We start from the raw sequence: 15,079 nt of genomic DNA on the forward strand, positions 1-15,079 counted from the left end.
AAGATGAGGGGCTGCCGTCTGGACGGGAAAGCAGTGCGTCAGGGACCGACGGCGTGACTGCACGTGCCGTTAGGGGACCACTCGGTACCAGTGATCGTGATAAAGCCAGTGTGTCTCTCTGTCTGTCCACTTCCCACTGGACCTGAAATCCAGCTGAAGAGTGAGCTGTTAACGCGGTCCCTGCGTGCCGCCGGTGCCCTCCGTCTCTGACCGCCGCTCCGAATGTGCTCTCGTTGCCTGCACCCCAGCATTCTTCTAGGAGCCGGACTGCCCAGGGCCTCAGAGAGTAGGGTGGAAAGGGTCCGATCCAATAATAAGGCCCAAGCCGCCAGATGCCTTCTGGTGCCCAGCACGTGAAAGCAGTCCGTTACGACAATTTTCAGGGGCACCAGGTCTCTCTCTGCTCCTTGTCTGGTCATGCTGAGCGACAGGAGCCCCAGCCCTGCCTCAGCCTTGTGACCGTTGTCCTGTATATCACAGTGACTTTTTCCTTCACCCTGAGTAGATTATAGACCTTCAGAAAGCAATCCTTCATTATTTAAAATCCCCTTTAGTTTCTCTAGATTTTTATCACTAAATTGTTAGACCATTTGCTCTGGTTTCTTTTTTTCAAAACAAAGTGTTAGTCATGGAACATTTGGTCTCAAGAACATTACTCTGTCCTTTTATATCACATTGTAAGGACAAGTGTTCATAGTGCTTCCGTCATATTCCCACTTCTCTCTTCTCTTTCTTCCGAGTTCCTTGTTTCTCTCGATGCCTTGCTCACCAGGCCTCGGGTCGCAGGGTCTGGTGACGCCCCGCTTCCCACATCTGTTCTGCGTGAGGCTTTGCATCTCGGAGTCATCCCTCTGGTCTCCTGCCGCCACGCGCTGCTGGGGCAGGGGGACGACAGGGCAGGGGGACAGCGGGGGCAGGGGGACGGCGGGGCAGGGGGACGGCGGGGCAGGGTTCTCTACTGAATCTCCATCACCCATCGCCTGATCTTCCCCCTCTTTTCCATCTAACATGGTATTGCCACCTTTATCTTCGTCAAGCTCAGCCCTGCCATTGGCTACAGAAGAAAATGCCTTTGACCTTCACTGGAGGCCCACCCGGAACTCATCCTTCTACCTGTCCCGCGCCCCCGCCAAACGGAACCACTGCCTGTTCTCAGATGGGCTCCCTCTGCCCGATTCCTTCCTGTTACTTCCTCAGTGTCTGCTCTTGTCTCCCCACGGCTACGTCCTGCCTGTCAAGATTCCATCCATCCATCACCTTCCTCCTCATCAACTGGTGGGGAGTGAGCATCCTGGCCTCTTCTGAACTCTCCTGCCCTGGGTGGTGAAGAGTATAGACTCCAGAGCCGGATGCCCTGGCTCAAAGCCCAGCTCTCCTAAGTACTAGCTGCGTGACCTCGGCAAATTAACCTCTCTGTACCTCAGTTGCTTCATGTGTGAATGGAGATTATGATAGTGCCAACCTCCTGGAGCTCCGAGTGCTAAGTGGTCAGTGCCCGGGGGGCACCGAGCAGTGAGCAGTGTTCATGGCGCGTGTGGTGTGACTTCGCCTCGTCACGGCCTGTCAGCACCACACTGTGCATGTCGCCTGTTGTGATACAGTTTGAGAGCAGGTTCTGTCGTTTCTTTATGTCTGTAGCTCAGACATGAACAGTTTAATTTAATAATGTGTACTGGGGCCCTGGCTGCTTTGGCTCAGTGGTTGGAGTGTCGGCCTGCGGACAGAGAGTCCCGGGTTCAGTTCCCGCTAGGCCCTAGCGGTTAGGGGCACGTACCAAAAAAAAAAGTATACTGGGCATATATTATGGACAACAGTATTGTATAGTACCTTGCCCATATTGTATGCTCAGTATACATTATAAAGTTAATCTGTTAATATTTATAGTCAAAATACAATTGTAATCTTTAAGGTTTGTCCACACTTTTTCAGTGACCTTTGAACAGTGTGAAATAGTTTTGTTACTCTCTTCTTCCCTATCCTCAGGAAATGTCTAGTTGCATATGAAATCAACGAGCAGAATGTCAGAGGTGTGTTGTGATTTTGAATTCTCTTAATATTCTAATCAATAAAATAAGAAATAAAGCAATATATATATTCCTTTAAATTTCTGAACCATTGAATGAACTTTAACTATCCTATTTTCCTCCTTTCTCCCTGAAGTAAGTTGACCAATCCAAACCTGTACCTAACATAAACAGTGTCCTTTAAGTGAGCCTCATGGTCAGACACACTGAGATCTGTGGTGAAGTTATTTCTCTACATCATAAAGGAAAGGAAACTGAAGCATAAATGTGTGTATGCACATCCTATGAGAATATGTTTTTTGGAATTGTTTTCAGATGGTGACCTTTTCAGAATCGTCGGAACTTTGTCTTGGGGTACTTAATCGGGGGGTACGTGACCAGCGAGCCTTCGCTGCCTTTGATGACTGTGCTTCTGATGCCCGTTGTCTCGCTAGTGCTGCTCTTCAGTATCGCAGAGAAAGGAGACGCACTCTCTTTGGAGTTGCTCCCCGTCCTCATCCGTCATGTCCTAAACTTCGAGGCCGTCTGTGGCCCGCACCTCACTCTTCCCTTCCCCGTGTTTGTCTTCTGCGCTCTGTACCCTGGCTTCTCGTCGTCTCCAAGCCCTGTCAGTCCACGGTCCCTGGAGTGTCTGTCAGATGGAACACTCCTCTCTCCCCACGAGCGGGGCCTCAGCCAGGTTCTCTTTGTCTCTCCTGGACTCTGCAGTAGCCTCCTAACTGGTTGCCTGGAGTCTGGCTTCACCTGGCCCCAGGTGGGAACCGCAGGGTGCCCTCTGGTCTCCATCCTCCAGCGGCTGTGCAAGCAGTCCCCAGCTTCTGCATTTTCCTTCAGCTTGATATTTGGTGGTTATAAGTTTCAGCTGTAATGTCCAGAGTGTTTAGGCAAATAATACCATAAATAATAAAGCTGCCATACCTACCCAGATCTTATGATAATGAGCAGGTGTCTGAGCTTCGGGGTGCTCATTACTGAAAGTACTTTCACTGGCTCACTGACTTTAGGGGTTTAACTCTCAAGGGAGATGAACTCTGTCTCTAAAAGCTCTTTCACTGTGAGTTTTGAAGACTGTCGACATGGGGAATGGCAGCCTGAAATAGTGTCTCCCACACCTCTGCTCGCCTTGGAGAGTGTCCCCGCTGCTCTCCGTGCAGCCCGGGTGTCCTGACGCAGACCTCACCTCTGCCAGTGCCGTGTGGACGCTGCAGGGCTGCCGTGGCTCTCGGTCAAAGCCACGTTCTTAACGAGGCCTGCGCTCCAGCCGGACACCCCCCTGCCCACCTCCCTCTCTGCCCTGGGCTGCTCCGGTTTGGTCTCTACCTGCGCCTTCCCAGTGTCGACTCCCCTAGCTGGATCATTCTCTCACCTCGGGCCTGGCCAGCCCCTCCTCACCCTGTCCAGGCTGCACTGTGCGCCTTCGCTGCTGCCCTTTCATGTTGCCCATGCCTGCTCTCCTCTCCAGCCACCTCGTGTCTGAGTATGGGAGGATGACAGACTCAGAACGCGACCAGATAGACCAGGACGCTCAGACATTCATCAGGACCTGCTCAGAAGCAATTCAGCAGCTGAGAAACCAAGGTGAGCTGTTCGTGATGCAGGCAGGCAACCACGACCCGAAGCCCATGCGGGTCCCGTGGCGCCGCCAGTTCGCATTCCCTCTGTGTGCCTGTTTGTATTCAGGCTTTAGAGCTTAAAGCCCTGCTTTTCCCGATCTGTGTTTTAACCTGATCAAAGCAATGAAAAGGCCATAATTCAAGTTAAATAAATGGGAGGAGGGGAGTGGAAAGGACCTCTCCAAACAGCTAAAAATTCAGTAAGGGACCAGGGTCAGAGAAGATGAGTGTGTGCGTGTGTGTGCCCGTGTACGTGCGGTGGCATTCAGTTGGGCAGTGGTTGATGGTGTGTGCGTGTATGTACGCGCGGTGGCATTCAGTTGGGCAGTGGTTGATGGCGTATCTGTGTGCATGTGGTGGCATTCAGTTGGGCAGTGGTTGATGGTGTGTGCGTGTGTGTGCGCATGTGGTGGCATTCAGTCGGGCAGTGGTTGATGGTGTGTGCGTGTGTGTGCGCACGTGGTGGCATTCAGTTGAGCAGTGGTTGATGGTGTGTGCGTGTGTGTGCGCACGTGGTGGCATTCAGTTGAGCAGTGGTTGATGGTGTGTGCGTGTGTGTGCGCATGTGGTGGCATTCAGTCGGGCAGTGGTTGATGGTGTGTGCGTGTGTGTGCGCACGTGGTGGCATTCAGTTGAGCAGTGGTTGATGGTGTGTGCGTGTGTGTGCGCATGTGGTGGCATTCAGTCGGGCAGTGGTTGATAGTGTGTGCGTGTGTGTGCGCACGTGGTGGCATTCAGTTGAGCAGTGGTTGATGGTGTGCGCGTGTGTGTGCGCATGTGGTGGCATTCAGTCGGGCAGTGGTTGATAGTGTGTGCGTGTGTGTGCGCACGTGGTGGCATTCAGTTGGGCAGTGGTTGATGGTGTGTGCGTGTATGTACGCGCGGTGGCATTCAGTTGGGCAGTGGTTGATGGCGTATGTGTGCGCATGTGGTGGCATTCAGTCGGGCAGTGGTTGATGGTGTGTGCGTGTGTGTGCGCATGTGGTGGCATTCAGTCGGGCAATGGTTGATAGTGTGTGCGTGTGTGTGCGCACGTGGTGGCATTCAGTTGAGCAGTGGTTGATGGTGTGTGCGTGTGTGTGCGCACGTGGTGGCATTCAGTTGAGCAGTGGTTGATGGTGTGTGCGTGTGTGTGCGCATGTGGTGGCATTCAGTCGGGCAGTGGTTGATGGTGTGTGCGTGTGTGTGCGCACGTGGTGGCATTCAGTTGAGCAGTGGTTGATGGTGTGTGCGTGTGTGTGCGCACGCGGTCGCATTCAGTCAGGCAGTGGTTGGTGTGTGCGTGTGTGTGCGCACGCGGTGGCATTCAATCGGGCAGTGGTTGATGTGTGTGCGTGTACGTGCGCATGGTGGCATTCAGTCGGGCAGTGGTTGATGGTGTGTGCGTGTATGTGCGCACGCGGTGGCATTCAGTTGAGCAGTGGTTGATGGTGTGTGCGTGTGTGTGCGCACGCGGTGGCATTCAGTCGGGCAGTGGTTGATGGTGTGTGCATGTACGTGCGCGTGGTGGCATTCAGTCGGGCAGTGGTTGATGGTGTGTACGTGTGTGTGCACACGTGGTGGCATTCAGCCGGGCAGTGGTTGATGGTGTGTGCGTGTGTGTGCACACGCGGTGGCATTCAGTCGGGCAGTGGTTGATGGTGTGTACGTGTGTGTTCACATGTGGTGGCATTCAGCCGGGCAGTGGTTGATGGTGTGCGTGTGGATGAAAGAGGGTGATCTGAGCTTTCTGACCGGCTGTTAAAGCTGATGTTCGTATCAGGCTCTCATGGTTAAGAGGAAGGCTCTGGGGCCATGGTTACTGAGGGGCCACCCACTCCTCCAGGTTCTAGCCATACGCATTGGACAAGTCTCTCAGTTGCCACAGGCCTCGGTTTCTTCATTGTGAGGTGGAGACGGTGACGGGACACGTCTCTCGGAGCTGTGAAAGTTGGATTCTCACAGCTCGGAGCCATAGCTGCACCTTGTGGATGTTCCATCTCGCTGCCGTCGACATGCAACTCTACTGAGGCACGGGGACAGCTTCCGGGCCCCCGTCTCCCTTGGTGCTGTTGGGTCTGCTAGGCAGAGCGCCCCGCAGCGCAGAGGTCAGAGTGCCCTGCTGCTCTGCTCTGGACAGACTCGGTTTGGGGGCTTCCCCCACTACTGCCCTGAGGGCCGCTCAGAGTCTGTGAAGCACAGTTTCGAGGGTCTGCCAAGTCCCTCTCCTGACTCTCCGGTGAACTGGCCCTCTAGCAGTAACATAAATCATGCCTGTGCCCTTAAGGGCCTGGACTGACCTAACATAACCTAGAAAATACACACGAAGATATTAAAACCAGGAATTAAGAACCGAGCGCTGACACCCGGGCTCCTTATTGACTCTGGACCTTAGTTTCCTCGTGTAGAAGAGCGCGGTCCTCGTTGCCTTGGAGTGCTAGCCCGACTGCAGGGATGTCTGTGCGGCACGAGCAGGTGCCCCTCCAGGAGCGGGAGCCGTCCTGCCAGGCAGTGGCTCCGCCTTGGAGAAGATGCGAGTTGGCAGGAGAAAGGCATCCTTGTGGCCAGGAGCCCAGCTCCGTGTCGGCAGGGCCCGGCCGTGAGTGGCTGAGGGAGAGGACACAGCGTCCCCCGCTGGCAGCACACTCGGGCAGCCGGGCGTGTGGTTTGGGTGTGATTTCAGCATGTTACTTCAAGGTCAGCTTGAGCATTGGATGCTGTTGATGCAAACCGGGTCAGCTCTGAAGAAGTGGGGCGCACCAGCACATCCTTGCATGCTGCAAAAGGCCGCCAACTGTGTGACTGTAGTTTTCTCCAGGTCGATCCTCACTCTTATAAAGCCTGATGCTCTTAACTCTAAAAATGCAGTGTCACTTGACACCGCCCTTGTTTTATAGTTGGATTTTAAAATACTTTGGATAAAACGACCATTCTAAGGAAGTTGATGCATTGTCTTCAGCATAATCGAGCGCACAGACCTAAGTCTTGTCTTTTCCCGTTGCAGCCCTCAAGGAGATACATTCCCAGCAAGTGAAGGAGCACAGGAATGCTGTTCTGGACTTCACTGAAGATTACTTAAAAAGTATTTCATTTTTGCTTAAAGGTCAAATGTGGCATGTCACAATAATGAGATGCACAATTAGCTTTGCTCGCTGAAGACCACAGGTCTCATTATATTTGATGATCCCTTTGCCTAAGAAGCTGTTCTAAATGGTCTGTGTTCTGGTGTTTGCTCTGCAACAGGAGTCTGCAAGCTGTACTCGGAGCAGAGAGCCATCCGCGTTAAACGAGTGGTGGATAAGAAGAGATTGTAAGTATTGTCTCTGGCGGGTCCGTGATTAATGGTAGTGATGATGATGGTGATCATGTAGAGCACTCTGCTTTAGGGGACCACGCTGCGGGCTGCCAGGCGCGGCAACAGGTGCTTGTTGAGCACGTACCACCTGCCAGGCCTGTGCTCGGCCTCCCTCACGCACAGCAGCCCCATGAGGCGGGTCTGTGCTGTCCTCATTTCACAGGTGGGGAGGCTGCGGTTCAGGGGTCAGGGAACTCACCGCATGGTCCCACCGCCAGGCAGGAGTAGAGATGGGGTTCGAGCCTAGGCTCCTGGTCCAAAACGCGTGCCCTTACCCATTTTGTTGTCTTGGTCACCCTGGAGGCTGGCAGCTTAGCCATTTTGCCTGGGCCTTGCTGACCCCCACGGCCCTCCTGCTGTCTCTGAAAGTGTGTTCCTGAGGGGGGAGCTGGGCACAGCTGGCAGTGCCCCCAAACCAGACCTCCCTCTCGAGAGCATGAGTCCCCTCCAGCACCCACAGGCGAGCACAGGGAAGCTCCAGCAGGTCTGATGGCTCGCCCGAGTCTGCACAGCAGAGTGCAGCCCAGCCTGACCTCAGGGTCTCCTGTGGTACCCGTGTGCTCCCCCGCCCAGGCCCCGTGCTGGGCTGTGCGCCGGCGTCTAGAGCACAGGGACTGGTCCTCACAGCTGCTCAGCAGCCCGGGTCTGGACGCTGATGAACCTGGAGTGCTGGGTCCAGGTCTGACTCTTGGTCACTTCTACCCAGGGTGTTTATGCAGAAGATAACATTACATACTGTTTGGGGATGAATTTTCTGATTTCCGTTGTGTTGGGGTCCCAACACCACCCTCAGGTTTGGTGATTTGCTGGAAGGAATTATAGGACTCGGCATACAGCCTACCCAGGGCTGTGATTTATCACAGTGCAAGAATGCAGAGCCAGCAGCAAGGGGACGAGGTGCACAGGCGGGTGCGGGGAAGCCAGGAGCACCCTTTCAGAGTCCTCTCCAGGGGACTCAACAGGATGGACTGACAACTCGGGTGAAGTGGTGTCCACCAGGGAGGCTCAGTACTCACTGCTCAGGGGTTTTAGTGGCAGCTGGACGGGTAGGCTCCTGCTACCTGGCCTACACCGAAACTCCTGGCTGTTAGCATGAACCATGCTGTGTGCACCCCGGCTCAGCACAGCCAGCCGCTCCCATCGGCGGGGCGGGACAACAGTCCAGGCTCCCAGACACAGCCGACGGCTCATCTGGCAAGGAGGTCTTTCTAAGGAGAGCGGTCTCGGGCCTCTGTGCTGTTTCTGTACACGTGTGAAACAGATTTGAAATTGCAAATGCCAACCAATAGAAGCATCTGTGGGAGAGAGTAAGGAGATGAGTCAAGTTACTTGTCAGCAGACAGTGCTTATTACACAGGCCCTGAGAGCACAGCAGAGAGAAGGGATGAAGTCTCTGCCCTCACAGAGCTCAGTCAGGCTGGGTGGCTCTGTAGACATGGACAGTTAGCCAACCTAATCAGGATATGTCATAATTAGTGAGGCCAGCACCAAGTTCAGAGGGGGAAATGGAACTACCGAGAAGCATAGCCTAGTGCTTAAGAGCCCAGACTCTGCAGACAGCCTGTGTTCAAATCTGGGCTCTGCCACTTGCACACGCGTGACTTCGGGAAGATTGCCTAACTTCTCTGTGCCTTAGTTTCTTCACTGTGTAAAATGGAAAAATTCATAGTCCTACCTTGTTGTGGTGGTGTGAGAACAAAGTGAGTCGAGATAGGTAACACCCTCAGCTACTATATGTTAATGTATACTATTACCTACTGTTAAGTATTTATCATGTGTCCGGCAGTATGTTCACTTATTTCATTTAATCCTTACAACCACTCGATTAATAAATATTAATATCTCGAGGGAATCGAGGCTCAGAGAACCTGGGTTACTAGCCCAGCATCACACAGCTGGACTAGGATTTGAACCTCCAGCTAACTGGGTTAGATTTCTCTAACAATGGGTTGGTGTTGGGCGTTGAAAGAACAGTCCCTGGGGAAGGGATGGGGGAGGAGGAACCCAATCTGGGCTGGGGGAGGGTGCAGGCAGTGTCTGAGGCCGTCTCGGAGGACAAGGGCAGCCTCTGGTGATGGATGATCACTGTCGAGAGGGTGTGGGCACTGGTCTCACCCGCCAGAGGGCGAGATCCCAGTCTCTGCTGCCTTGTCCCAGGCGGACCCTGACACTTGAGACTTAACAAGTGCTCCACGTAAAGTAAGAAGAGGCTTTTGCTGCTGCCTCCTCCATCCCTGGGTCTCAGCAGAGCTTTTCACAAATTAAAACCAGTCAGATGGGAATTGTTCTCATTTAGACAGTGAAGTGCAGCCTCACCTCCTGCCAAGTAGCTGCCCTGTGCCAATTACTTTGAGCACAGGACCCTGAGGGAGATAACCGTGGCCCTTCACCATGTCATCCAGCCTCCCGTCTAGTCCTCGCCTCACCTCGCCCCAGCAGGATCTGCCAGAACACATGTGACGTGTTAGTGCTCCTTTGCTTCCGTCCCTGCAAAGCGTAACTCAGCAGCATGGCATTCGGGGTCCGTAGCGACAGGAGTGGCCTTTGGTTTTCAGTCGATCCCCTGGATTTATGCTCTGGCATACGTGAGTACATGGTGTTCTAACGAGGCCGTGTTCTCTGAAGCCCTTGTGCCGCAGTCCTTGCTGATTTATGTGCCCAGAATGCCCGTCACATATGCTCAGTCTCTGCCCCTCTTCCTGTTGTCTGGCAAGCAGACTCCTTCCTTTTCACCCTTCCCGCCCCAGAGGAGATGTCGCCTGCTCTGTAAAGAGTCCCAGCTCCCGTGGGCCATGTCAGTGCTCCTTTCTCTGCAGGTCCCCTTACACTGTCAGCTCGGGGTGACACACTCTCAGAGAGCTGCTGTCCACCACCCCAGCCCATCACGCAGAACACTGCCCACCAAGGTTGGGACTGTTGATGAGCCAATGACACGTGTCCTGAAGACTGTGAGTGGAGTCCGTTTGTTGTCAAGTTGGATGAGTGCGTTCTTTATTTTTGTTATTTTGTTTTGATCGGTGATGATTACTAAACATCAGTCTTACAGAATAGATTTGAGAAGCCCAAGTGCTCATGTTTCATGGCACTGTTGCTGCTGTCGTACTTGTGTTTCCGTAGAAGAGCAGAGTCCTCACTGGGAAGGGGCAGCTGATTGTCCGCCCTCTCAGCAGAGGAGCAGAGGGCCCTGTGCTGTCGTACTTGTGTTTCCGTAGAAGAGAAGAGTTCTCGCTGGGCAGGGGCAGCTGATTGTCCGCCCTCTCAGAAGAGGAGCAGAGGGCCCTGTGCTGTCGTACTTGTGTTTCCGTAGAAGAGCAGAGTCCTCGCTGGGAAGGGGCAGCTGATTGTCCGCCCTCTCAGCAGAGGAGCAGAGGGGCCTGTGCTGTCGTACTTGTGTTTCCGTAGAAGAGCAGAGTCCTCGCTGGGAAGGGGCAGCTGATTGTCCGCCCTCTCAGCAGAGGAGCAGAGGGGCCTGTGCTGTCGTACTTGTGTTTCCGTAGAAGAGCAGAGTCCTCGCTGGGCAGGGGCAGCTGATTGTCCGCCCTCTCAGCAGAGGAGCAGAGGGCCCTGTGCTGTCGCACTTGTGTTTCCGTAGAAGAGCAGAGTCCTCGCTGGGAAGGGGCAGCTGATTGTCCGCCCTCTCAGCAGAGGAGCAGAGGGGCCTGTGCTGTCGTACTTGTGTTTCCATAGAAGAGCAGAGTCCTCGCTGGGCAGGGGCAGCTGATTGTCCGCCCTCTCAGCAGAGGAGCAGAGGGCCCTGTGCTGTCGCACTTGTGTTTCCGTAGAAGAGCAGAGTCCTCGCTGGGAAGGGGCAGCTGATTGTCCGCCCTCTCAGCAGAGGAGCAGAGGGGCCTGTGCTGTCGTACTTGTGTTTCCATAGAAGAGCAGAGTCCTCGCTGGGCAGGGGCAGCTGATTGTCCGCCCTCTCAGCAGAGGAGCAGGGGGCCCTGTGCTGCACTTGTTTCTGTGGAGGGCGAGCCGCCCGGGTCTGTCCTGCCTCATTCCAGGTGGGGTGCCGTGTGCTGCTCACTAAGTCAGAAGGAGTCACAGCTGAACTTCCTGCATTGTTCCATCGTGACTATTTTTCTTAAAAGGACAGTCCCTTTGTTAAACGTGACTGTTTCTGCCCCTCCCCTGCCACTGCACTGAGTTGGCAGGGGCGCCTGCCACCAGCTGCTGTAAGCAGGACCTGAGGGGCGGTGAGCCTGTCACTGGGCTGCATCTCTGTTCTTTCTCCTGCTGCGAGACTGCGAGTCCTTAGACGGCAGGGCCATCATCTCCCTCAGCTCCCCGCGCCTGGCCTTGATCGGAGCTGCCGCAGAGGCGGTGCCCGGTTCGTAGTTCTTGGAGGGAGGGAGGGAGCGGGTGCAGTCGTTCATGCCTGGCTCCTCAGGTCTACTAGTGAGAGCTTCTAAGTTGGAAAGGCTGTGGGCCAGTCCTGGACACAACACTGACACGGGCGGCCTTGTCACACCAAAGGGTTTGAAAATGTCCTTTATCTTCCTGACCCCTTAAAGCATTAATATTTTGATTAAGGTTTAAGTTGAAATAGCCATCATATACCCCCCTGGGTATGTACTCTAATTAAAAACCATCCGAATTCATCAGAAACATTTCCCTTTTCCAGAAAGTAATCAGCTTGTGTATCCCTGGCTTTCCTTTTGGGGAGAAGAGGTATAAGGTAGCAATCTGGAAATCAGAATTAGCCTCTGTTACTTTTTTCTACTACTGCAGAGGATTCTCTTTGCAGAGGCATAATAAAGTATACACAAGTCCAGGGACATATCCCAACTTCAACAGGAGGCCTTTTTTCCAAACAGCTGTTTCTAGAAGTCTTGCCAAATGGGTTGTCTGGTCCTGTGTCCACCAACAGCCGATGTGCCTGAGCAAGTGCTGGCTTTCAGCCCCATCCGAGCACGTCGCTTTCAGTCCGACAGTGCTGTGCTCAGAGTGGAAACACTTGGCTCTTTCTCTGTCTCAGGGGAGATGGAGAGGATAAAGTACACTGGCCGGGAAGATCGTGGCTGCTCCTGACACTGGGCAGCTTCTGACCAGGAGCCTGTGAGGCTGGACAGCTCGGGCACCTCTGAGTCCATCTATGTAGCTTGAAGTGAACCGCCCAGGCATTAGTGCGTCCTGCTGTAAATCCCCAGGATCGTGAAAGTGAGAATCCCTAGGCGCTCCGAGGGAAGCGGTGGCCTCAGTGCTGCTCTGAAAACTGTCCGTGCTCCACGCGGCAGGACACTAGTGTGCAGGGTTCTCCGAGTGCTCGCAGGGCCCGGCCACAGCTCCCACAGGGCCCTGCTCCCGTGGAGCCCTCCACGCTGGAAACCCCTGGCAAATCCCCTCTAGAAAACCCTGCCACCCCATGGCCACGTATGTGACCTTGAGTTATTTATTACTCCCTCTTGTAAGTTAGTACAAGAGATCAGAATGTTGCTGCATTCCATTTTTCTTCCTTTTTTTAAAAAGGCAAAACATTGGTACTCTCACCATACTTATTTGGTCCTTAAAGAATGTACTCATGTCATCGTCTGTGGTTCAGGCCTCTCACCCCAACCAGCCTGCAGAGTGTGGGGGCAGAACTGTCTTTGCCTCTTTGGATCCACTGCCCCTGACCCAGTGTCTGAGACGCAGTAAGAACTCCATCGGTCAGTTTTGTCAGTGACTCAGGATGCTGACGACGATAGTGAAGATGATGTGAAGAAAAACAAGAACATGTGATTCTAGGTCCGTAGCAGTGAATTTGTCTTTTTAAAAATTTTCACTTTTCTGAGGTACAGTGGACATATAAAAGTGTAAGCTACTTAAAGTGTGCGCCGTGCTGACGTGTACACGGGGCAGGGTTCCTGCCATCTGATCAGCACATTCATTACCTCCCATTACCTTCTTCTTTCTCGGTGAAAACATGTAAGTTCTCTGTCAGTGAATTTTGATTATATAACACAGTGCTACTTAAATGTTTTTTATTTGAGAGGGAGAGAGAGATAGAAACATCACCCCCTACCTACCAGGGGTCCAGCCCGAAACCCAGACATGTGCCCTGACTGGGAATCAACCGGTGACCTCTTGGTGCAGGGGCCCACGCTCAGCCACTGAGCCCCACCGGCCGGGCGTGTTCACTGTGTTCACATTAGATCCTCAGACCTTGTTCGTCTTGTGAGGGGAAGTTTGCACTTTTCACCACCTCTCCCCATTTCCCACTTGGAGTTTGTCTTCACTGCCCACGCGGCCACGCTCCAGGCCAGCACTCGCCTTCGCCTCTTTTTGTACAGCCTCCAGCTGAGCATGGCTTATACATACATACATATATTTTAAATATTTTTTCTTTATTGATTTCAGAGAGAGAGGAAGGGAGAAGGAAAGAGATGGAAACATTGATGAGAGAGAACATTGATTGGCCGCCTCCTGCATGCCCCCCACTGGGGATCAGGCCCACAACCTGGGCATGTTCCCCGATGGGGAATCGAACTGGCAACCTCTTGGTCGATGCTCGTGGGTCGATGCTCAACCGCTGAGCCACACCAGCCGGGTGGCTTTTATATTTTTAAAGGTTAATTAAACAAAAGAAAAAAGAATGTGGCATCGAGACCACATGTGGTCTGCAAAGCCTGAAATGTGCCACTGGCCTTCACAGAAGGGCGCCCACCCTGCTTCGGGCAGGCTCCCCGGAGGAAGGGCCACTTTCATTGCTTGTTGTTTGCGGTCACCGTGGACTGAGGGGTGTCTGCTGCACAGGATACGTTCACAGGGAACCCACTGCAGGAGTTTGATGACAGCGGAGCTGGAGTTGAGCCCACTGATTAGCTCTCAGCGTCAGGTTGCTGCAGTGCGTCCATTTCTGTGCGTATCTCAGAGCAGACCGGTAGCAGCCAGTCCGTTAGTCTGGTTCTGGTTCGTGCACCCACTGAGCAGCACTGGCCTGGAAAGTGCCTCACGTGTGGTATATGAGCATCGACGCAGGAGTGAATGGCTGCAGTGCCCGGGCTTAGGGCAGCGTGAGACTCTCCTGCCCCTGGAGGGCACGGTTCCCATGCCTGGGGGCACCTTCATGTGAAGCCGCTTCGACGTGATGGTGCTGTCTCACTGCAGGTCAGGTGTGTCTTCTTCCTGCCTGCAGCCTTTGTTGGGGGCATAAAAGAAGCGTTGAACCCGGCATATGAATTACTTTACTATGTGTGTAGGGCTTTATTTAAGGTTTGCAAAGAAGTTCTCCAACGTATTTTCTTGTTTCAAAACTGAAATATCTGCTTCACATGCACTTTTCTATCTCTTTCTGTTTTTTAAAAATTTTAACTAGGATCCCAAGGTTTTTCGACTGAGGGGCCTGGGGACAGACGTTGGCATGTGGGAAGGGTGCTGACCGCAGCTGTGAAAGTCCTTGCCTCATTGGGAGAAATTAAGTAAACTGTGGGCGTCAACTGATCTTTCTGGTGACCTTTTAAAAGTGGCTTTTTTCAAATTGCCTTCAACTAGATAATTTGTAATTTCCCTGAGGGATTTCCGTAGGCGTTCTGTGTGTAATTGGATCTGTTTTTATCACTTAAGAGAAAGCACTGGACTTGGAGTCTGTCGCATTGCAGCCTTTGTTTGTTGCCGTGGAAGTTGGCGCATCAGTGACTCTGGACACAAAGCCTGACCCTTTATTTACAAGTCAGTTAAGCCTGGCCAGTGTGGCTCAGCAGTTAGAGCGTCCGCCCGAGGACCAGAGAGGCCCGGGTTCGGTTCCCGCTAAGGGCACGTACCTCGGTTGCGATTTGTCCCCGGCCCTGGTTGGGGTCGTGTGGGTGGCAGCCACTTGATGTGTCTCTCTCACACTGATGTTTCTTTCTCTCTCTCCCTCCCACTCTCTCTCAAGATAAATGCAAAAGTGTCCTTGGGTAAGGATAAAAATATATATAGAAGTCAGTTAAGCTCTGCACCGTGAACGACGCAGTCCAGCAGGCTGCAGTGGGGCAGAGTGAGGTGGGTGTGTGCCATGATGGGTGCCCCAGAGCAGGTCAGTGTGGGCACAAGCCGAGGAGCCCGAGTGAGGAGCAGCCGCTGCATCCGCGTGGGGAGGGGCGGCCTGGAGACGGTGGGTTGGTCATGCACAGGGGGTAATCAGATAG

The 15,079-nt window shown here is 53.4% G+C and overlaps 1 protein-coding gene across 3 annotated transcripts in view; it reads left to right on the top strand.

The window, feature by feature from the left end:
- STX18 (syntaxin 18) overlaps positions 1-15,079 on the top strand; it is a 118,853-nt gene that overhangs the window by 78,926 nt on the left and 24,848 nt on the right. For 2 of the 3 annotated variants that reach the window (XM_036274245.1, XM_036274255.1), the window contains exons 3-5: positions 3,487-3,602; positions 6,621-6,698; positions 6,860-6,926. In XM_036274245.1, coding sequence (XP_036130138.1) covers positions 3,487-3,602; positions 6,621-6,698; positions 6,860-6,926 — 261 coding nt within the window. Of the gene's footprint in view, positions 1-3,486; positions 3,603-6,620; positions 6,699-6,859; positions 6,927-7,154; positions 7,157-14,088; positions 14,114-15,079 lie in introns of all 3 variants that reach the window. The other variant, XM_036274265.1, reaches the window with a different exon arrangement.

The sequence above is a fragment of the Molossus molossus genome, unplaced genomic scaffold (genome assembly GCF_014108415.1).
Source record: "Molossus molossus isolate mMolMol1 unplaced genomic scaffold, mMolMol1.p scaffold_m16_p_1, whole genome shotgun sequence".
Lineage (NCBI taxonomy): Eukaryota > Metazoa > Chordata > Mammalia > Chiroptera > Molossidae > Molossus > Molossus molossus.